The sequence below is a fragment of the Callorhinchus milii genome, unplaced genomic scaffold (genome assembly GCF_018977255.1).
Source record: "Callorhinchus milii isolate IMCB2004 unplaced genomic scaffold, IMCB_Cmil_1.0 Scaffold27, whole genome shotgun sequence".
NCBI lineage: Eukaryota > Metazoa > Chordata > Chondrichthyes > Chimaeriformes > Callorhinchidae > Callorhinchus > Callorhinchus milii.
In genome coordinates, this window is record NW_024704768.1 from 2,797,992 (window position 1) to 2,819,272 (window position 21,281).

General features: G+C 50.6%; 2 protein-coding genes across 2 annotated transcripts; both read right to left on the reverse strand.

The window, feature by feature from the left end:
- Positions 1–3,839: 3,839 nt before the first annotated feature.
- Positions 3,840–8,486, reverse strand: LOC103190235 (intermediate filament protein ON3-like). The gene is made up of 9 exons (XM_007910937.2): positions 8,128–8,486; positions 7,303–7,511; positions 6,847–6,907; positions 6,627–6,722; positions 6,193–6,357; positions 5,656–5,781; positions 5,317–5,537; positions 4,769–4,818; positions 3,840–4,545 (listed from the first exon to the last, which is right to left on the reverse strand). Exons 1-9 carry the CDS (start codon positions 8,464–8,466, stop codon positions 4,307–4,309), a joined length of 1,506 nt encoding a protein of 501 aa, XP_007909128.2. The 5' UTR covers positions 8,467–8,486; the 3' UTR covers positions 3,840–4,306.
- A 3,758-nt stretch (positions 8,487–12,244) lies between these two features.
- LOC121850966 (keratin, type II cytoskeletal 8-like) lies at positions 12,245–17,073 on the reverse strand. The gene is made up of 9 exons (XM_042344355.1): positions 16,530–17,073; positions 15,704–15,912; positions 15,249–15,309; positions 15,029–15,124; positions 14,596–14,760; positions 14,060–14,185; positions 13,722–13,941; positions 13,174–13,223; positions 12,245–12,950 (listed from the first exon to the last, which is right to left on the reverse strand). The coding sequence occupies exons 1-9, from the start codon at positions 16,866–16,868 to the stop codon at positions 12,903–12,905; spliced, it is 1,314 nt and encodes a 437-aa protein (XP_042200289.1). The 5' UTR covers positions 16,869–17,073; the 3' UTR covers positions 12,245–12,902.
- Positions 17,074–21,281: the final 4,208 nt, after the last annotated feature.

The following is a 21,281-nucleotide window of genomic DNA, read 5'->3' on the forward strand; positions in this document are numbered from 1 at the left end:
ATCCAGTTCCAGATCCTGGTACTCACCTACAAAGCCTTCCATGGCCTCGCCCCACCCTACCTCTGTGACCTCCTAACCCCCTACCAACCCACCCGTTCCCTCCGCTCAGCCGGCTCTGGCCTGCTCCACGTCCCCCGACCCCCCCCACCCCACCACTGGTGGGAGAGCCTTCAGCCACTCTGCCCCCAACCTCTGGAATTCCATCCCCCAATCACTCCGCCTCACCCCCTCCTTAACCTCCTTCAAGTCCCGCCTCAAGACCCTTCTTTTCGCCCATGCCATTGGCCCTCCTTTTTGACCTTCCCCTCCCCTCCCTTCTCCCCCCCTGACCCCAGTTCAGGTCTGAAATGCTGTACACTGTCCAGCGCCTTAGGACGTCCTCCCAACATGAAAGGCCCTATACAAATGTAATCTTGTTGTTGTTGTTGTTGAGGGGGAGGAAGGTGACCAAAGGTGCGGTCGAAAAGAAAAGTCTTCCGCAGAGACCTGAAAATAGGAAGAGAGGGGACGAGGCGAAGGGAGTGAGGAAGGGAGTTCCAGAACCTCGGGGCATAGTGGCTGAAGGCACGACCGCCGATGGTGGAGCGGAGGATTCGGGGGACGAGGAGGAGGCCAGACCCAGTGGATCAAAGGCAATGGGCACTGTTGTGAGGAGAGAGGTCGGGGGGTGCAGAGGAGTGGAGGGATTTGAAGACAGTAGTGAGGATGTTGAAGTGGATCTTTTCTGGGAGAGGCAGCCAGTGCGGTCTGGCAAGGACGGGGGTAATCGGGGAGTGGAGTTTGGTGCGGATAAGAATGCGAGCAGCAGAGTTCTGGATGGTTAGGCCTCAGCGAGAGATGGCGTTCAGTTCTGGGCACCACACGTTATAAGGATGTCAAGGCATTGGAGAGGGTGCAAAGGAGATTGACCAGGATGGTACCAGGACTGAGGGACTTCAGTGATCAGGAGCGGCGAGAGAGGCGAGGATTACTCTCCTTGGGGCAGAGAAGGTTAAGAGGAGACTAAATAGAAGTTGTCAAAATTATGAGGGGATTCGATCGGGTGAACAGGAGAAACTATTCCCACTGGCGGGCGGGCGGGTGGGCCGGTACCCCGAGGGCACCGATTTAAAATAGTTGTTAAAAGAAACAGAGGGGAGGGCAGGAGAAATTATTTCACACAGCGAGTTGTTGGGATCTGGAATGCGATGCCTGAAAGGCCGGTGGGAACCGATTCGATAACAACTTTTAAGAGAGAAGTAGATCATTATTTGGGGAGGACAAGTTTGCAGCACTATGGAGAGAGGCGGGGGAGTGGGGTTGATTTTGATATAATAATAATAATAATCCTCGCATTTGATATAGCGCTTTTCACGTCGGGAGGACGTCCCAAAGCGCTTCACAGAACACACTGTAAAGTGAATTGACTGTATATTTGTGGGCGAACGCAGCAGCCAATTGCGCACAGCAATGTCCCACAAACAGTCGTGGATTGAAAATGACCAATTTATTATTGTTTTTGGTTTTGGAGGGATTATCATTAGGCTCTGTGTGGAGTAAGGAAACTTGCCCAAGGTTTGGCCCTCTGCCTGGAATTGAACTCAGGTCTCTCACTTGCAAAGCGAGTGCTCTAACCACTGAGCTACAGGACTCCTCAATAGCTCAATAGCTGATAGCTCTTTTCAAAGAGCGGCACAGACATGATGGGCCGAATGGCCTCCTTCTGTGCTGTATAATTCTATGATTCTATGAACATTATATTTGAACCCATAACTTTGAGCGAGAGGTATAACTTCAAGAGCCATAACTTCAAGAGATCTGAGACCTACCCTGAACGGAGGGCGCTAAATAAGTGCAAGTTGTTGTTGTTGTTGATGAGAGACACCTCTGCTCTTGATGTTATAGCAGGAAAAGTGCAGGTGGTGAATAAAATCCCATAGAGTAGTGGTTAGAGCCCTTGCCTCGCAAGTGAGAGGACCTGGGTTTGATTCCTTACTCCACACGCCTCTATTTACTCAGCAGTAAGTAGGAACCCGGTCGTTAGTTGATTAGAGGATTGATTTATGTGGGTAATAATCCTTCCCCCAAAAATTGGTCACTCGTTCCACGACTGTTTGTGGGACTATGTACAATTGGACAACATGTTTGGCTCACAAAATACACAGTCAATTTATCCCGTGAAGCGCTTTGAGATGTCTTGAAGATGTGATAAGACACTATATCAAATGCAAGGATAATTATTATTCTATTCTTCTTCTTATTATTATTATTCTAATTATATTCACAATCCCAACGCGGTAGACTGTGTCTCTCGAGGGTTGTCATGTTTTAGTTTTTGTTGTTTGGTTGTTACAGTATGGGGTGTTTCATCGACAGAGGTTCTGTTATGCAGACAAACCCAGAGGCAGGTGGGCCTGATCTCGAAGATCAGTGAGAGGGGAAAACAAAAACACAGCTTGAATCACATGCAATGGAGTCACACCCTCTCATTCAAACACATTCCTAAACGCATTCCGTCCCTTAATTGAGAAACAGGTCATCAACTGGACTTACTTTGCCTTTTATGGCCTCACCTGTCAAACCCTCTTCCCTCACCTCCATCATTTAAAATTTGAAGCCCACCACCTGCTCCCTCGACCCCATCCCTACCCCTCTCCTCACCTCCCAGCTCCACCTACTGACCCCTCTTTTTAACTGACATTATCAACCTCTCCTTATCCACTGGTACTGTTCCTCCCGACGTGAAAAGCGCTGTATCAAATGCAAGGATTATTATTATTTTATTATTAAGCCCCCCCCCGCCCGGTCCACTCCACAATCGGGGGTCGGGCTTTCAGCCACCCGGCCCTCACCCTCTGGAACTCCATCCACAATCACTCCGTTGCCTCTTTCAAGACCTGTCTCAAGACCCTCCTCTTCGACCGTGCTTCCTGTCGCACTCCTTAACCCACCCCAACCTGCCCTCTACCCTCCCCGATCTCGACCGCCAGCTCAGCACCAAAACACCGATTGTCCAGGGCCTTGGGACGTCCTCCCGATGTGAAAGATGCTGTACAAATAGAATTTTGTTCTTGTTGTTGTCACCTTTCCTGACTATGGCTCAATGGGGTGAAGGGCCGGGAGCGTGACCAAAGGCCCGATTGGAGAGGAGGGTCTTGAGACGGGCCTCGAAGGAGGCGAGGGAGGGAGCAAGCAGAAGGGACTGTGGGATGGAGTTCCAGAGGGTGGGGGCTGAAGGCCCAACCACCAATTGTGGAGTGGGCCGGGCGGGGGACGTAGAGCAGGCCGGAGGCTGCTGAGCAGAGGGAGCGGACAATTGATGTGGCGTTGATTTCAACTGAAGAAGATCGAGTCAGAGTGGCTATTAGTGGCGACTCTGGGAGCGCTCAGCAGTTTATCAAGCGCACGTGGTATGTGATTCTGTTCTGTGATTAAATTGAGGATCAGAGAGAAATTTTAGCAAACTTTGCCCAGGTCACGCGTCACGCGTGTCAGATATGAACAGTTGACTGCCCGGATCATGTACTGTGATGATAATAACAATAATAATCCGTGCATTTGATATAGCGCCTTATCACGTCTTCCAGACGTCTCAAAGCGCTTCACAGGATAGACTGTGAAGTGAATTGACTGTACCTTTGTGGGCGAAACCTGGCAGCCAATTGCGCACAGCAGCGTTCCCCCCACAAACAGTCGTGGATTGAAGTCACCAAATTGTTATTTAGATAATAATAACACTTACATTTGATATAGATCCTTTGGGATTGTACTGTAAAGTAGAATGACTGTGTGTGTGTGTGTGTGTTTGTGCAAAAGTGTGTTCTGCGTCAAGTTTATCAACATAGTCACAAACAATTGTCTTCGAGCGAATGAAAGTTTATTGATTGCAAGATGAAATGTGAAGAAAGTTTTCTCTCCGCCCGCACCCGTTACAAAGGACACAGAATCAAGAACACCAAACAACAGCGGCAAATGTCCCACCGTCGTTGAAGAGGAAACAGCAAATAGAGAGATTCTAAAGCTTGCCCATCACACCCAGAACATGTCTTTGCAGTGCCCCGAACTTTCCAACCTTTCCATTTCAGATCGACCCAACACTCAACACCAGCAAGGAGATATCAGATGATTCACGTGAATGAATCAATCCCCAATGAGAACTCCTGCACACCCTTTAATCTGACCCACTGCTGAACATGAGACATGGACATTCATTGTTACTCAGAACCAGGAGACGAAAGTCTCACTCAGACAGACCCTTCAGTGAGCTTTCCGAGAATCAACACCAGCGTAACAGATCGTCGCACGACAGAGCCCTTAAAGCAACCGCTTAATAAGTGGTTGTTTTGACGTCGGTGGTTTTAATGAGCAAACTCCCCTGTGTGCCTCGGGAGCTTTCCAAGCCACCAATACTACCACTGCTACCGTATTGAACGCTGTATCCACCGCTGCTCAAACCACTGCCGCCGCCGCCGCCGCCGCCACCGGACATGAAAGCTAAACTTCCTCCTCCTAGTCCTCCTAAACTGGAGCCGCCAGCCATTGAACTAAATTGCGACTGTTGTTGGCCTGAAAAGAGAATTAATTCGATGAAATGAATGACGACGATTATGATAATAATAATAATAACAATCCCGGCATTTGACACAGCCGCTATGTATCGCGTCTTCGAGACGTCTCAAAGAGCTTCGCAGAACATAGGACATGCCGTAAACCAGACTGACTGCGTCGCTTGTCGCTAGTCTGTCTGAGAACAATTTAAGAATTTAATAGGAATTGATGGTTTTCTTACCCATTCCTTGGGATGTGTGGATGTTGAGGGTCTGGATGCCGGTGATAAGCCTGGACATAAAGTAGACATTTATATTAAGACAAGTCCCGAAATGAAGACCAGCGATTGTGCTGTGTTTACCCCCAGAGTCTGGGGATTAATGCTGTCGTCCTCCTGTTATAATACAGTCCTTGCGTTCTTAAAATCAACAGTAACGGCACAACACTGCCAGGTCATTAGTCATCACGGATATCATTCCTGTGTGGTGGCCGCTATGCGCAGGAAGTAACTCCGATGCCAGTTCCTGTGCTGGTGTGCTATGCGCAGCAAGTGTTAAGAATGCCACTTCCTCTTCACTGCTCATGTGCCAAATACTGACCAGACAGTGGCACAAGTGCCACAGATCTCTGGGTTCACGATATAGTGCTCCAAGACCCTAACCCGCCGCGAGGGCGCCATATAAATGCACGTTGTTGTTGTTGCTATAGAGTGACCCACGCCGTATGTTCCAACGACTGTCGTCAGTCTGACTGTTGGTAATTTAGCCACAGGCTTGAGTCGTGTCTTACCTGTTTTCCTCTCCCTCCAGGAGTTTCCTGTAGGTGGCAATTTCGATGTCCAGAGCCAACTTGACGTTCATCAGTTCCTGGTATTCACGCAATTGGCGAGCCATGTCCTGCTTGGCCTTGACAATAGCGGCCTCCAGCTCTGTGATCCGCACCTTGACGTCACGGAGACTTATCTCACCGCGCTCCTCGGCTTCTGTAATCTCAGCCTCCAGCTTGGCACGCTGGGTGGAATCAAAGAGCAACTTTCAGCCGTCTGACAACAAGGGTCTGAAACCAACAGGGATTTACCCCATAATGACAACCGATCCCGCAATAGACTTGTGTTCAGGCTTCACCTACCTGCGCTCTAAGCGCCTCGATATCAGAAGTCAGTCTCTGGATCATCCTGGTCAGGTCGGTGATCTCAGTCTTTGTTGAGCGAAGATCATCACCGAATTGTCCGGAGCTTGAGGACAGTTCCACCATCTGGAATGTGCAGTAAGTCCGTCAGTTACCCTGCGTTTCAGCAGCAGCTGAACAGACCTCAGTATTTGTGGGTTCAGTTTTGTACTTTGTATTCTCCGGTGTCAGTGAGAGAGCCTTCAGCCATTAATAGCCCTGTTCTCTGGAACCCCATCCTGGAGTCCCTCGGCCCCCCTTCCCCTCTGTCCCTTTAAAGTCCGCCTGAAGACTTCTCTTCTCAACCATGCTTTTTGGCCCCTTTCTTGCCCAACTCCCCCCTACCATCCCCGGCTCCATGAAACGCTTTGGGACCCATGTCCTCTCGCTTGGGAGGCGAGTGCTGTGATGGTGAGCTATGTGCCGGGAGCTCTGCGATGTCACTCCCTGTGATGGAGGGCTGTATATAAATGTACGGTTGTGGGCGTGTGGGTGTACCTTGGCGTTTCTCCACTCCTCGCACTGCTGTTTGGATCGTTGTGCTTGACGGTCATACTCGGCCTTGACCTCGGCGATAATCTGGTCAACATCCAGGTTGCGGTTGTTGTCTATTTCCACGGTAACAGATGTATCCTGGATCTGAGCCTGCAGCTCACGGATTTCCTGGAGATTGAAACGGGAAGAGACGTGGGATCAGGAATATTCGAAACACCCGGTTTAGAAAAAAATCTAACCTTAACTCGGGCCTTTCTGTTCATTTATTAGGTCGGGGAATTAAGGGATATGGGACAAGGGCGGGTGGTTGGAGTTGAGGTGCAGACCAGCCGTGATCTTATAGAATGGCAGAACAGGCTCAAGGGGCTGAATGTCCGACTCCTGTTTCTACTGTCAGGTGGTAAATCACAGGACACAAGCAATCATGTCATTAGTACCTCATCAAAGATGTTTCGCAGGAAGTTGATCTCATCGGTGAGACCTTCCAGTTTAGCTTCCAGCTCCACCTTGTTCATGTAAGACTCGTCGACATCCTAGCGGAGGACAGAGAGACAGAGGACGTTCTTCAAGAAAAGTTTCAACAAGTTTGTATTTAAAACAGTTAAAACTTGAAAAAAAAACCTGATAAAGTTCGGATAAATGGGGCCAACGCTTTACCTTCTTGATCAGGACAAACTCGTTTTCCACCTCGGTACGCTTGTTGATTTCATCTTCATACCTGTGATGAAACGCAGCATCTTAGTGACTTTACAGGTGGCGCTACAGAGAGCTGTGGTTAATACGATTGATCTGATCTGGATTCCCTGATCCCCGCCTGACCAGTTGGAACAATTGCTGCGCAGCTCGAGGTGGTGAGAAGTCTTTTGAACCCTGAACTGCAATCGCAAACGTATAACAATCCATGCGTTTGACACGGTGCCCGATCGCGTCATTGTTTGCGGGGAAAGGAATTGACGGGCAATACAAGGTTTAAAGTTGCCACTCCTACCCCTCCCTGATCCCAACCACCAGATCTGTTACTGTCCAGCGCCTTGGGATAGTCCTCCCCACCCCCGCACACCCCCCCCCCACACGCACACGCACACACACACACACACACACACAGGCACTTACTTGTTCTTGAAATCCTCAACCAAAGCTTGCATCTGCAGGAGACTGCCCTCTAGGTTCACCTTCTCCTGTCCCAGAGTTTCCAGCTGCCTCTTGAGGTTCTCAATGTAAGCCTGGAACATGGAGTCGATGTTGGAGGCATAGGTGCCCTGGTTCTGGAGGAATTCCAACTTGGTCTCCAGCATTTTATTGGTCTGTTCCAGCATACGGACCTGGGGATTGCAAGGTGGCTTTGTTAACGGGGGCCAGAAAAACAGGGGTCAACAACAACAACTTGCATTTACACAGCGCCCTTCACGCCGGGCGGGGTCTCGGAGCGCTTAGGAGGTGTCACGGGAAGGAGTGAGATGTGCAGAAAACGAGCTGGGCGGGGGAATGGAGAGATATTGGAATGGGGAAAGGGGAGAGGAAATTGGGATGAGTTCTCGGCATAGTATATCGAAAATAAGGACAAAATGCAACGTAAGGCAATTCATAAATAAATAGTTACATGACCCCCAAGGGATGGTCTATTAAGTGCGGCGATGAGAACAGAGTAGAGAGAGAAAGACGAGAATAATAATCCTTGCATTTGATGTATCTCCTTATCATGTCTTTGCTTGCGAGGCGAGCTCTCTGACCGCTACTCTACGGGAAAATTTTGTCTGCGCTCTCTCCTGAGTCATGTTTCTCCCCTGTTCGAAACTCTATTTGGCGTGTGGGGTGAGGAAACGTGCCTAAGGCAAGTAGACAAGATTTGGACATACAGGCAGAGAGTGGGGGGTGTTGTGGGTGGGGTGTCATCAAAAGTGGTTTAAGATGCCATCTGATCGATGTGCAGATAAATACCTTATCGATGAAGCTGGCGAAGCGGTTGTTCAGCCCGAGGATCTGGTTCTTCTCCTGCTGCCTTTGGGCTTGGAGAGCGGGGTCCACTGGGGCGACGGTGGCATTGAGATCCAGGTTGACAGATGACCCAATTCCGATGCCAGTTCCGAAGCTGCCTCCCAAACCTCCATAACCACCTGCGAAATTACCTCCCGCACTGCTTCCATACATTCCCATCATCCTGCCACCACCGCCACCAGCCATGGAGGAGGAATAGGACATTCGGGATCTCGGCATACTGCCACTCATGGACATCGCGCGTCTCCCTCCGCTCACTACTCTTGCTGAGGATCTCCTCATACCACCGCCCAACGCCACGCTGCCGATATTCAGACCACCACCATAGTGGAGCAACCACCACCGTAGTTGGAGCTACTACTACCACCGTAGCCACCACCACCACCGTAGCTGGAGCCACTGCTGGTGATCTTGGTGGTCGTGTAGCTTTTCCTCGTCGACATCCTGCAATCTGGGTTTTTTGCTCGAGGAGCGACAGGCGAGAGGAGAGTTAGAAGCAGAAGGTGTCTGTGAGGAGTTGAGCAGGTGAGGCGCTGCTTTTATCCGCTCTCTCTCCCAGCGCTGGGGCTGGGCCGGGTGTCAGGTAACAAGCGTCTCAATGGAGCAGAGCAGCCAAGGGAGGAGCCAATGGCCTGACATTGGGATAAGTTCTAACCTGCCCCACACCTGGCCCCGGCCTGTACCCTCAGGGCAGTTTGCAGTCCAAGTCGACAGAGTGTATCTAAGGGATACAAGTCTCCAAACCGGCTCAGCCTCTCAGCACAATTTAAAAAAAAATGTTTTGAACATTGTCTACGCAGCATTTCCAGAGCGCACAGCTTTTCTTTGGTCAATTCTTTGAGTACGAGGGTTCGTTTCGAAGGCATTTTTGTCTTTTTTCCTGTCTGTAAAGTTTCTTCTAAGAGTTGCAGAGAGAGAAGGAGAGGGAGAGGGAGAGAGAGAGAGAAAAAAGATGGAAAGTCAAGGCTGAATTCAGCAATTAGCCAAATTCTGGATCTTCTGAGTTGCTATATAACTAGAAAAAGAATACAATATCTCCCTTAAGAAACATTTATGCAGTAATCGACTTTGAAAAATGTTTTCTCCTCGTAACAAGTATTTAAGTTTCTTATGTCCAACACAGAGGGGGAAGTTATTCATTTGTAGTTGGCTGTAGCTTTTTTTTTTCCGACAACACTTTCCCCCTCCACATCGAGATGCAACCGTTCACCCACTTCGGGGCTGTTTGTGGGACGTTGTTGCTTTGCACAGATTTTCGTGGCCGCCTTTGCCCACAAAATACACAGTCACTGTACAGAACCATAGAAGTTGACAGTACAGAAGGAGGCCATTTGGCCCATCGCACAGGTTCTCAGACCGAGCTGTCGGTTCCATCCCAAGTCGTGTGAAACCTCACCAGACAGCAATAGCGAAGTTAGAAGCAGAACTCCATCCACAATCCCTCTGCACCACCCCCTCCGTTGCCTCTTTCAAGACCTGTCTCAAGACCCTCCTCTTCGACCGTGCTTCCTGTCGCACTCCTTAACCCACCCCAACCCGCCCTCGCCCACCCCAACCACGTCCCTCGCCCCAACCCAGCGGTTGGGGCGAGGGATGTGGTGGGAGGTGTAGCCGGGTGGTGTGGCCTCTGTGAGGGGGAAGGTGTCGCCGGGGGTGGGCCAGGTTTCCGTTAAGGCCATGATGTCAACGTTCTCATCAAGGATGAGATCGTTGATGACCAGGGCCTTGTTACAGAGGGAGCAGACGTTTTGTAGTCCAACGTGGAGGGAGCGGTTAACAGAAGGGTGTGTGGGGAGGGAGGGTGTCCAGGTTGTGGGGCAGGGGTGGGGGGAATGGGGATGAGGGAGGAGAGGTTGGCTCCCCGGGTCTGTGTCCGGGGTGGCTGGCGAGTGTGGTGGGGAATGGGGCGGTCGGGTTGGCTGCTGCTGGACAGCCAACGCCGAGTGCCACGGTGAGCCCGGCCGGAGGAGGATTCCCCGACTGGAACAGAGGGAGGTTGTGGGAGGGTCAAGTGGGGATAGAAGGCGAGAGGGACGGAGAGAGAGGAGGACAGAGCGGGAGAGATGCAGAGGGGGGAGGATTTGGGGGGAGAGAGGAGGGATGAGGGAGGGAGGGGGAGAGGGGGCTCGGTTCAGAGCGGCAGCCATAGTGCGCACGCGGGGACCGGGAGCGAGCGGTCAGGTGGATGGAAACATTATCCCATCGGCCGGGGCAGCCAACCCAACAGGACCATGGTGGGCTCTGATGTGAGCCCTGGTGGGGGGGGGGACGCAGATGATTTTTTTTTTTTGTCCGCGCACACTACTGAAAACTAAACTATGACGTCAGCGGTTCCCCCGTTCTGCCCCCACCCGTTCCCTCCTCAGCCCCAGACCCCCGTGTGGCTGGACTCCCTGCCGCGTCGAGTTTAAATACCTGGGTAGGTACGCCCAGGCTCCTCCCCGCGCTGTCCTGCCGCCGCTCCCCGCTAGAGACCCTCCTCTTCGACCGTGTTTCCTGTCACACTCCTTAACCCACCCCAACCCGCCCTCCACCCTCCCCGAACCCGACCGCCAGCTCAGCTCCAAAACACAGATTGTCCAGGGCCTTGGGACGTCCTCCCGATGTGAAAGATGCTGTACAAAGGGAATGTTGTTGTTGTTGTTGTCACCTTTCCCGACTTTGGCTCAATAGCTTGGTCTGACATCTCTTTTCAGAATCATTTGCCACCCTCCATCATGTAATAATATAATACATTAATGATAATATTAAAAGATAATTTAGTCGCTGAATCCACGGCTGTCTGTGGGGACGCTGCTGTGCGCAATTGGCTGCCGCGTTTCGCCCACAAAGTACAAAGTCAATTCGCTTTACAGTGTAGAGTGTGAAGCGCTTTGAGACGTCTCGAAGACATGATAAGGCGGGGTATCGAACGCAAGGATTGTTATTACTTTTAAGAGATCACTGACACGATTGAGAGGGGACCTGGTGCCGCTACATTTCTGAAAGGTGGAAATTGATGTTTGGATTAAGGTGGACGTTGATGAGCATAGGCACAGTCAAAGAGGTAGGTCATCAAGTTCGATTAAAAGAGAAAGAGGGGATGTGGCGGAGGAGGGATTGAGGCAGGAAGTTCCAGAGGTTAGGAGCATCGTGGAAATATAAATCGAGCTAAATTAAAATGGCCAGACTGACTGAGTCTTGGAAGATAACATGCATCAACAATAATAAGTTACATTTACACAGCGACTTCCAGGCTTGGAGGACATTCCAAGGCACTGGAAAGTCAGGGGTTCAGACCGGAGCAGCAGGAGGGTTGGAATCAGGTGCGGTCAAGGGCAGGGAGAGTGACCAAAGGCCCGATTGAAGAGGACGGTCTTGAGACGGGCCTCGAAGGAGGCGAGGGAGGGAGCAAGCAGAAGGGACTGTGGGATGGAGTTCCAGAGGGTGGGGCCTGAAGGCCCAACCACCAATTGTGGAGTGGGCCGGGCGGGGGACGTGGAGCAGGCCGGAGGCTGCTGAGCAGAGGGAGCGGACAATTGATGTGGCGTTGATTTCAACTGAAGAAGATCGAGTCAGAGTGGCTATTAGTGGCGACTCTGGGAGTGCTCAGCAGTTTATTAAGCGCACGTGGTATGTGATTCTGTTCTGTGATTAAATTGAGGATCAGAGAGAAATTTCAGCAAACTTTGCCCAGGTCACGCGTCACGCGTGTCAGATATGAACAGTTGACTGCACGGATCATGTACTGTGATGATAATAACAATAATAAACCTTGCATTTGATATAGCGCCTTATCACGTCTTCCAGACGTCTCAAAGCGCTTCACAGGATACACTGTGAAGTGAATTGACTATACCTTTGTGGGCGAAACCTGGCAGCCAATTGCGCACAGCAGCGTTCCCCCCACAAACAGTCGTGGATTCAAGTCACCAAATTGTTATTTAGATAATAATAACTTACATTTGATATAGATCCTTTGGGATTGTACTGTAAAGTAGAATGACTGTGTGTGTGTGTGTGTGTTTGTGCAAAAGTGTGTTCTGCGTCAAGTTTATCAACATAGTCACAAACAATTGTCTTCGAGCGAATGAAAGTTTATTGATTGCAAGATGAAATGTGAAGAAAGTTTTCTCTCCGCCCGCACCCGTTACAAAGGACACAGAATCAAGAACACCAAACAACAGCGGCAAATGTCCCACCGTCGTTGAAGAGGAAACAGCAAATAGAGAGATTCTAAAGCTTGCCCATCACACCCAGAACATGTCTTTGCAGTGCCCCGAACTTTCCAACCTTTCCATTTCAGATCGACCCAACACTCAACACCAGCAAGGAGATATCAGATGATTCACGTGAATGAATCAATCCCCAATGAGAACTCCTGCACACCCTTTAATCTGACCCACTGCTGAACATGAGACATGGACATTCATTGTTACTCAGAACCAGGAGACGAAAGTCTCACTCAGACAGACCCTTCAGTGAGCTTTCCGAGAATCAACACCAGCGTAACAGATCGTCGCACGACAGAGCCCTTAAAGCAACCGCTTAATAAGTGGTTGTTTTGACGTCGGTGGTTTTAATGAGCAAACTCCCCTGTGTGCCTCGGGAGCTTTCCAAGCCACCAATACTACCACTGCTACCGTATTGAACGCTGTATCCACCGCTGCTCAAACCACTGCCGCCGCCGCCGCCGCCGCCACCGGACATGAAAGCTAAACTTCCTCCTCCTAGTCCTCCTAAACTGGAGCCGCCAGCCATTGAACTAAATTGCGACTGTTGTTGGCCTGAAAAGAGAATTAATTCGATGAAATGAATGACGACGATTATGATAATAATAATAATAACAATCCCGGCATTTGACACAGCCGCTATGTATCGCGTCTTCGAGACGTCTCAAAGAGCTTCGCAGAACATAGGACATGCCGTAAACCAGACTGACTGCGTCGCTTGTCGCTAGTCTGTCTGAGAACAATTTAAGAATTTAATAGGAATTGATGGTTTTCTTACCCATTCCTTGGGATGTGTGGATGTTGAGGGTCTGGATGCCGGTGATAAGCCTGGACATAAAGTAGACATTTATATTAAGACAAGTCCCGAAATGAAGACCAGCGATTGTGCTGTGTTTACCCCCAGAGTCTGGGGATTAATGCTGTCGTCCTCCTGTTATAATACAGTCCTTGCGTTCTTAAAATCAACAGTAACGGCACAACACTGCCAGGTCATTAGTCATCACGGATATCATTCCTGTGTGGTGGCCGCTATGCGCAGGAAGTAACTCCGATGCCAGTTCCTGTGCTGGTGTGCTATGCGCAGCAAGTGTTAAGAATGCCACTTCCTCTTCACTGCTCATGTGCCAAATACTGACCAGACAGTGGCACAAGTGCCACAGATCTCTGGGTTCACGATATAGTGCTCCAAGACCCTAACCCGCCGCGAGGGCGCCATATAAATGCACGTTGTTGTTGTTGCTATAGAGTGACCCACGCCGTATGTTCCAACGACTGTCGTCAGTCTGACTGTTGGTAATTTAGCCACAGGCTTGAGTCGTGTCTTACCTGTTTCCTCTCCCTCCAGGAGTTTCCTGTAGGTGGCAATTTCGATGTCCAGAGCCAACTTGACGTTCATCAGTTCCTGGTATTCACGCAATTGGCGAGCCATGTCCTGCTTGGCCTTGACAATAGCGGCCTCCAGCTCTGTGATCCGCACCTTGACGTCACGGAGACTTATCTCACCGCGCTCCTCGGCTTCTGTAATCTCAGCCTCCAGCTTGGCACGCTGGGTGGAATCAAAGAGCAACTTTCAGCCGTCTGACAACAAGGGTCTGAAACCAACAGGGATTTACCCCATAATGACAACCGATCCCGCAATAGACTTGTGTTCAGGCTTCACCTACCTGCGCTCTAAGCGCCTCGATATCAGAAGTCAGTCTCTGGATCATCCTGGTCAGGTCGGTGATCTCAGTCTTTGTTGAGCGAAGATCATCACCGAATTGTCCGGAGCTTGAGGACAGTTCCACCATCTGGAATGTGCAGGAAGTCCGTCAGTTACCCTGCGTTTCAGCAGCAGCTGAACAGACCTCAGTATTTGTGGGTTCAGTTTTGTACTTTGTATTCTCCGGTGTCAGTGAGAGAGCCTTCAGCCATTAATAGCCCTGTTCTCTGGAACCCCATCCTGGAGTCCCTCGGCCCCCCTTCCCCTCTGTCCCTTTAAAGTCCGCCTGAAGACTTCTCTTCTCAACCATGCTTTTTGGCCCCTTTCTTGCCCAACTCCCCCTACCATCCCCGGCTCCATGAAACGCTTTGGGACCCATGTCCTCTCGCTTGGGAGGCGAGTGCTGTGATGGTGAGCTATGTGCCGGGAGCTCTGCGATGTCACTCCCTGTGATGGAGGGCTGTATATAAATGTACGGTTGTGGGCGTGTGGGTGTACCTTGGCGTTTCTCCACTCCTCGCACTGCTGTTTGGATCGTTGTGCTTGACGGTCATACTCGGCCTTGACCTCGGCGATAATCTGGTCAACATCCAGGTTGCGGTTGTTGTCTATTTCCACGGTAACAGATGTATCCTGGATCTGAGCCTGCAGCTCACGGATTTCCTGGAGATTGAAACGGGAAGAGACGTGGGATCAGGAATATTCGAAACACCCGTTTAGAAAAAAATCTAACCTTAACTCGGGCCTTTCTGTTCATTTATTAGGTCGGGGAATTAAGGGATATGGGACAAGGGCGGGTGGTTGGAGTTGAGGTGCAGACCAGCCGTGATCTTATAGAATGGCAGAACAGGCTCAAGGGGCTGAATGTCCGACTCCTGTTTCTACTGTCAGGTGGTAAATCACAGGACACAAGCAATCATGTCATTAGTACCTCATCAAAGATGTTTCGCAGGAAGTTGATCTCATCGGTGAGACCTTCCAGTTTAGCTTCCAGCTCCACCTTGTTCATGTAAGACTCGTCGACATCCTAGCGGAGGACAGAGAGACAGAGGACGTTCTTCAAGAAAAGTTTCAACAAGTTTGTATTTAAAACAGTTAAAACTTGAAAAAAAAACCTGATAAAGTTCGGATAAATGGGGCCAACGCTTTACCTTCTTGATCAGGACAAACTCGTTTTCCACCTCGGTACGCTTGTTGATTTCATCTTCATACCTGTGATGAAACGCAGCATCTTAGTGACTTTACAGGTGGCGCTACAGAGAGCTGTGGTTAATACGATTGATCTGATCTGGATTCCCTGATCCCCGCCTGACCAGTTGGAACAATTGCTGCGCAGCTCGAGGTGGTGAGAAGTCTTTTGAACCCTGAACTGCAATCGCAAACGTATAACAATCCATGCGTTTGCACGGTGCCCGATCGCGTCATTGTTTGCGGGGAAAGGAATTGACGGGCAATACAAGGTTTAAAGTTGCCACTCCTACCCCTCCCTGATCCCAACCACCAGATCTGTTACTGTCCAGCGCCTTGGGATAGTCCTCCCCACCCCCGCACACCCCCCGCCCACACGCACACGCACACACACACACACACACACACAGGCACTTACTTGTTCTTGAAATCCTCAACCAAAGCTTGCATCTGCAGGAGACTGCCCTCTAGGTTCACCTTCTCCTGTCCCAGAGTTTCCAGCTGCCTCTTGAGGTTCTCAATGTAAGCCTGGAACATGGAGTCGATGTTGGAGGCATAGGTGCCCTGGTTCTGGAGGAATTCCAACTTGGTCTCCAGCATTTTATTGGTCTGTTCCAGCATACGGACCTGGGGATTGCAAGGTGGCTTTGTTAACGGGGGCCAGAAAAACAGGGGTCAACAACAACAACTTGCATTTACACAGCGCCCTTCACGCCGGGCGGGGTCTCGGAGCGCTTAGGAGGTGTCACGGGAAGGAGTGAGATGTGCAGAAAACGAGCTGGGCGGGGGGAATGGAGAGATATTGGAATGGGGAAAGGGGAGAGGAAATTGGGATGAGTTCTCGGCATAGTATATCGAAAATAAGGACAAAATGCAACGTAAGGCAATTCATAAATAAATAGTTACATGACCCCCAAGGGATGGTCTATTAAGTGCGGCGATGAGAACAGAGTAGAGAGAGAAAGACGAGAATAATAATCCTTGCATTTGATGTATCTCCTTATCATGTCTTTGCTTGCGAGGCGAGCTCTCTGACCGCTACTCTACGGGAAAATTTTGTCTGCGCTCTCTCCTGAGTCATGTTTCTCCCCTGTTCGAAACTCTATTTGGCGTGTGGGGTGAGGAAACGTGCCTAAGGCAAGTAGACAAGATTTGGACATACAGGCAGAGAGTGGGGGGTGTTGTGGGTGGGGTGTCATCAAAAGTGGTTTAAGATGCCATCTGATCGATGTGCAGATAAATACCTTATCGATGAAGCTGGCGAAGCGGTTGTTCAGCCCGAGGATCTGGTTCTTCTCCTGCTGCCTTTGGGCTTGGAGAGCGGGGTCCACTGGGGCGACGGTGGCATTGAGATCCAGGTTGACAGATGACCCAATTCCGATGCCAGTTCCGAAGCTGCCTCCCAAACCTCCATAACCACCTGCGAAATTACCTCCCGCACTGCTTCCATACATTCCCATCATCCTGCCACCACCGCCACCAGCCATGGAGGAGGAATAGGACATTCGGGATCTCGGCATACTGCCACTCATGGACATCGCGCGTCTCCCTCCGCTCACTACTCTTGCTGAGGATCTCCTCATACCACCGCCCAACGCCACGCTGCCGATATTCAGACCACCACCGTAGTTGGAGCTACTACTACCACCGTAGCTACCACCACCACCGTAGCTGGAGCCACTGCTGGTGATCTTGGTGGTCGTGTAGCTTTCCTCGTCGACATCCTGCAATCTGGGTTTTTTGCTCGAGGAGCGACAGGCGAGAGGAGAGTTAGAAGCAGAAGGTGTCTGTGAGGAGTTGAGCAGGTGAGGCGCTGCTTTTATCCGCTCTCTCTCCCAGCGCTGGGGCTGGGCCGGGTGTCAGGTAACAAGCGTCTCAATGGAGCAGAGCAGCCAAGGGAGGAGCCAATGGCCTGACATTGGGATAAGTTCTAACCTGCCCCACACCTGGCCCCGGCCTGTACCCTCAGGGCAGTTTGCAGTCCAAGTCGACAGAGTGTATCTAAGGGATACAAGTCTCCAAACCGGCTCAGCCTCTCAGCACAATTTTTAAAAAAATGTTTTGAACATTGTCTACGCAGCATTTCCAGAGCGCACAGCTTTTCTTTGGTCAATTCTTTGAGTACGAGGGTTCGTTTCGAAGGCATTTTTGCCTTTTTTCCTGTCTGTAAAGTTTCTTCTAAGAGTTGCAGAGAGAGAAGGAGAGGGAGAGGGAGAGAGAGAGAGAAAAAAGATGGAAAGTCAAGGCTGAATTCAGCAATTAGCTCTTGATCGAAACCCAGAACCCTCTTTCAATCACCTTCCTTTGCGCAGAGCATTCCAAGTCCCTCCAACTCTCTTTGAGTGAAAACATTTCTCCCCTTAAACTCTCCTTTTGCTCTTCTTGTGACCGTCTCTGTTTCCCCAACCAGTGGAAATAGCTTCTCCCTATTTCCACTGTCAACACCCCTCATCATTGTGTTCCCCAACCCCCCCCCACCCCCTCTAGGGGGTCACCCCTCGTTCTTCTCTGCTTCAGTGAGAAACACAACAGCCGGCTTCTCCTCAACACTATTGGTTTTGAGAGGTTTTGGACAGTGCGATAAGGTTTGCTGTATCACATGCAGGGTTTGTTATCAGCTCTGCAGCACGCAAGGGGTTAAACCCCCCCCCCCCCCGACACCTTTTGGGATCCCATTTTGGGCGCGGCCTTTTTTTTTTGCGCCAAGTTGCATTTTTTTGTTGCGTCTTCAAACCGGGAGCTGAGTGGGGGGGAAAAAAAAACTCTTTCTTGTCGTGTTTGCAGTCGGAGAGTTTTCAAACTCAAAAGTGCTGAGCAGAGGGTGTGGGTAAGAGAGACTTTGCATCATGTCCACTCTTGCAAAATGTCTTCCCACCGCCCACCTTCTGTTCTCTCCTCGTTCATACACCACATCGACTTCCTCCGTTTACCCGGCAGTCAGTCGGAAGCCGGTGGTTAGTCGATTGGCGGATCGCTTTTCCGGGGGTAATAATCCCCTCCAAAAAAAAAATGGTTAAAGGAATTTGTGGTCATTCAATCCACGACTGTTTGTGGGGGACGCTGCTGTGCGCAATTGGCTGCCGCGTTGATGACCGGTGAATGATCAATTCTATATTTGGGGAACTGTTGGCCGAAACACCGGGAGAAAACTAGGAGAAAGGCAGACGGGATCTCCCATAAAATATTTCACCCACAGAATATGCAGTCAATTCGCTTTACAGTATATTCTGTGAAGCGCTTTGAGATGACTCGAAGATGTGATAAGGCGCTGTATCAAACGCAAGGATTGTTATTATTATTTATTATTACTATTCCTTCAGCCATCGGATCTGTGTTGATTGGCGAGGACGCAGTGCGCGCGAATGCCCTGTCGCTAAAATCCCCGAAAGCACATCGTACATGTGGTTCGCTCTGCCTCAGATAGCAGAGAGCGAGTCTGTTGTCTTGAGGTGGTGTGGTGGGGGGGGGCGCGTGGCGTGGGGGTCGGGATGGGGGGGGGGTCGGAAGGAGAGGCACACCACCTTGACGACGGGAGAGACTTCACGGGTGCGAAGGGAAAGACTTTTACTTTTGAGAAGAAAAAGTTTGTCAAAAGTTCCTATTGAAAAACTACATTCGCTGAAGAAGCGGAGAGGGAGTGGGTGGGTGGGTGGTGGTGGGGTGCGGGCAGGGCAGGGGGGAGAGGGGGAGTACGGGGGGTGGGGGGGAGGGGGGGGAGAGAGCGAGGGGTGTGGGAGAGCGAGTCCCAGGGAAGCGTTTGCTGACTCTGGTCAGAATTCTTCTCCGAGGCTTAAACGCCACGCCTATGGAGCGTGGGCGCGGTTCGAATACCTTGCAGACTGGTTGGTTGCACAGCAGATCTGCTTGCCTTGTAGTTTTGTGAAGGTGAGAAGTGTCTGGTTCTGGGAGGGGCGGTGAGATGCTGTGATTGCACCCGCCTGGAATGCACCATTACCTCACCCCACCTTGGCCCGGTCTGGTCTGGCCTCCGGCACTCCACCCACCTCCTCCCCCTCTTCACTCCGCTGTGCGAAAAATCCGGCTGCCGAGTTCGCCCACAAGACACACACTTTCGCTGCACTTTACAGCAGCGACAGCACATTGCATCCGGGTAGCGCCTCTTACGCCTTGTAGCGCCCCTCAGTCCCTAATCGCTACCCCCCCCCCCACCCCCACCCCACCCCCCCACCCCGCAACTTATCAGATCTATTCACCCAGTGAGTCTGTTATAGGTTGGGCTCCCCATCACTCAGAGGATACGGTTCAATCCTCGTCCTCACCTTCAAAACCCTTCACGGTCTTGCTCCTCCCTACCTCTGTGACCTCCGAACCCCCTACCAACCTGTCCGCTCTCTCCTCTCAGTGGGCTCCAGCCTCCTTCACGTCCCCCGCCTCGCCTGCCCCACCATTGGCGGTCGGGCCTTCAGCCTCTCTGCCCCTACCCTCTGGAACTCCATCTCACGTCAAGTCTCCGTCTCGCCCCCTCCCCTCGCCTCCTTCAAGACCCATCTTAAGAGCCTCCTCTTCGATCGCTCCTTCGGTCGCCCTCCTACCCCTTACCCTCCCCGCCCTCCACCCCCTCCTGATCCCAACACCAGCTGGGTGCAGATTCCTGACTGTCCAGCGCCTTGGGACGTCCTCCGGACGTGAAAGGTGCTGCGTAAATGTAATTTGCCCAAGCGATACCTCTGTATACCTGTTTTCCTGCGGGTGATTACAGGCCTTAACGTAAGTTAATGTCACACAAAAAACAGGCACTGTTAATCCGAGTTATCCGTAACCGTGCCCTGATTCAGATGATCTGAGTCAAGCAAACGTGTTTCGATTCGGGTCACAACCCAACAATCCAACGAGTGCAGAACTTATTCAGTGGTAACTAACGCTGCAAGTATTTTTTAACGAAGACTAACAATTGAGTAATCTGTGGATTGCTATGAGGTTAGCAACTTGGAGTTTGCTCACTAATCTGGATCTAATCTAATTGATGGGAAACATGCACCAGGAAAAGGGTGTGGATCGAGGGTGTGGATGGACAAACTCGACCCTTCGAATGAATAAGTCCTCCTTCTTCGAATTTATTCTCGACCACAGCGTCGCTGCCTCTCCTTGGCCTGGCCCAGCCTGTAGCGCAAAATTTGTGGGTTCGCGCCTCCAAGTTGAGCACTGCTGGGGTGGGGGTGGTGGGGGGGGGGTTGGAGAGCGCTACTTTGATACAGTGCCTTATCACGCCATTGGAACATCTCGAATCACTTCATCTGGATTTTTGCTGTGAAATACGATAACTGCATTGGCAGGCAAATTGATTTTTAATCTCTTTTACTGTTTATTCTCATTCACAAGGAGGAATATTGGCCTGGATCCAGGGAGAAACACCCTGCTCTTATTTGAAGCGATTTATCCCATGCACCGCCCCATGTACCCTCAGGAGACAGAGTAGGGTTGGGTCGCTGTAGAAACCGGGGTAGGATTTTGCTGAGCTCTGAACAGAATAGACTTGATGGACTGATTGAGATCTCACGCCCCATATTCTATCACGTTATCACATCGTCAAACTGTCTCAAAATACACTAGCGGGTACTAAGCCCATATAAAAAAATTGTTTAAACATAATTCGGTCACTTCAATCCACGGCTGTTTGTGGGACACTGCTGTGCGCAATCGACTGCTGCGTTTTGCCCACACAATATACAGTTACTCCATTTTACAGTATATTCTGTGAAGCAATTTGAGGCATCTAGAAGGGAACCACCCAACAAATGCCCTTTGGAATTCAATCCCTGATTGGCTCCACCTTGGCTTCCTCTCCATGAAACATCCTCCTGAAAACTGTCCTCTTCGACCACACCCATTGCCCTCGCCCTGTCCGCTGGCACCGTCTCTCTACAAAAAAAATTCGAGACATAATCCTTCATAAACGATCTCGGTTTGGAAGTCACTTTTCCACAGTTGGTACAAAAAATGGCTTCCAAACCGAAGAATGGTCAACATGATCTATC

Excerpts from the sequence above, each read along its gene's own strand:
- LOC103190235 (XM_007910937.2), bottom strand. The coding sequence starts at position 8,466 with ATGAGGAGATCCTCAGCAAGAGTAGTGAGCGGAGGGAGACGCGCGATG. Across the intron at positions 6,908-7,302 it reads GTTGAGGATTTCAAGAACAA|GTATGAAGATGAAATCAACA; the intron begins GTAAGTGCCTGT and ends GTTTCATCACAG. Across the intron at positions 4,819-5,316 it reads CTGGAGGGAGAGGAAAACAG|GCTTATCACCGGCATCCAGA; the intron begins GTAAGACACGAC and ends CTTTATGTCCAG.
- LOC121850966 (XM_042344355.1), bottom strand. The coding sequence starts at position 16,868 with ATGAGGAGATCCTCAGCAAGAGTAGTGAGCGGAGGGAGACGCGCGATG. Across the intron at positions 14,186-14,595 it reads AGGAGTGGAGAAACGCCAAG|ATGGTGGAACTGTCCTCAAG; the intron begins GTACACCCACAC and ends TGCACATTCCAG. Across the intron at positions 13,224-13,721 it reads CCTGGAGGGAGAGGAAACAG|GCTTATCACCGGCATCCAGA; the intron begins GTAAGACACGAC and ends CTTTATGTCCAG.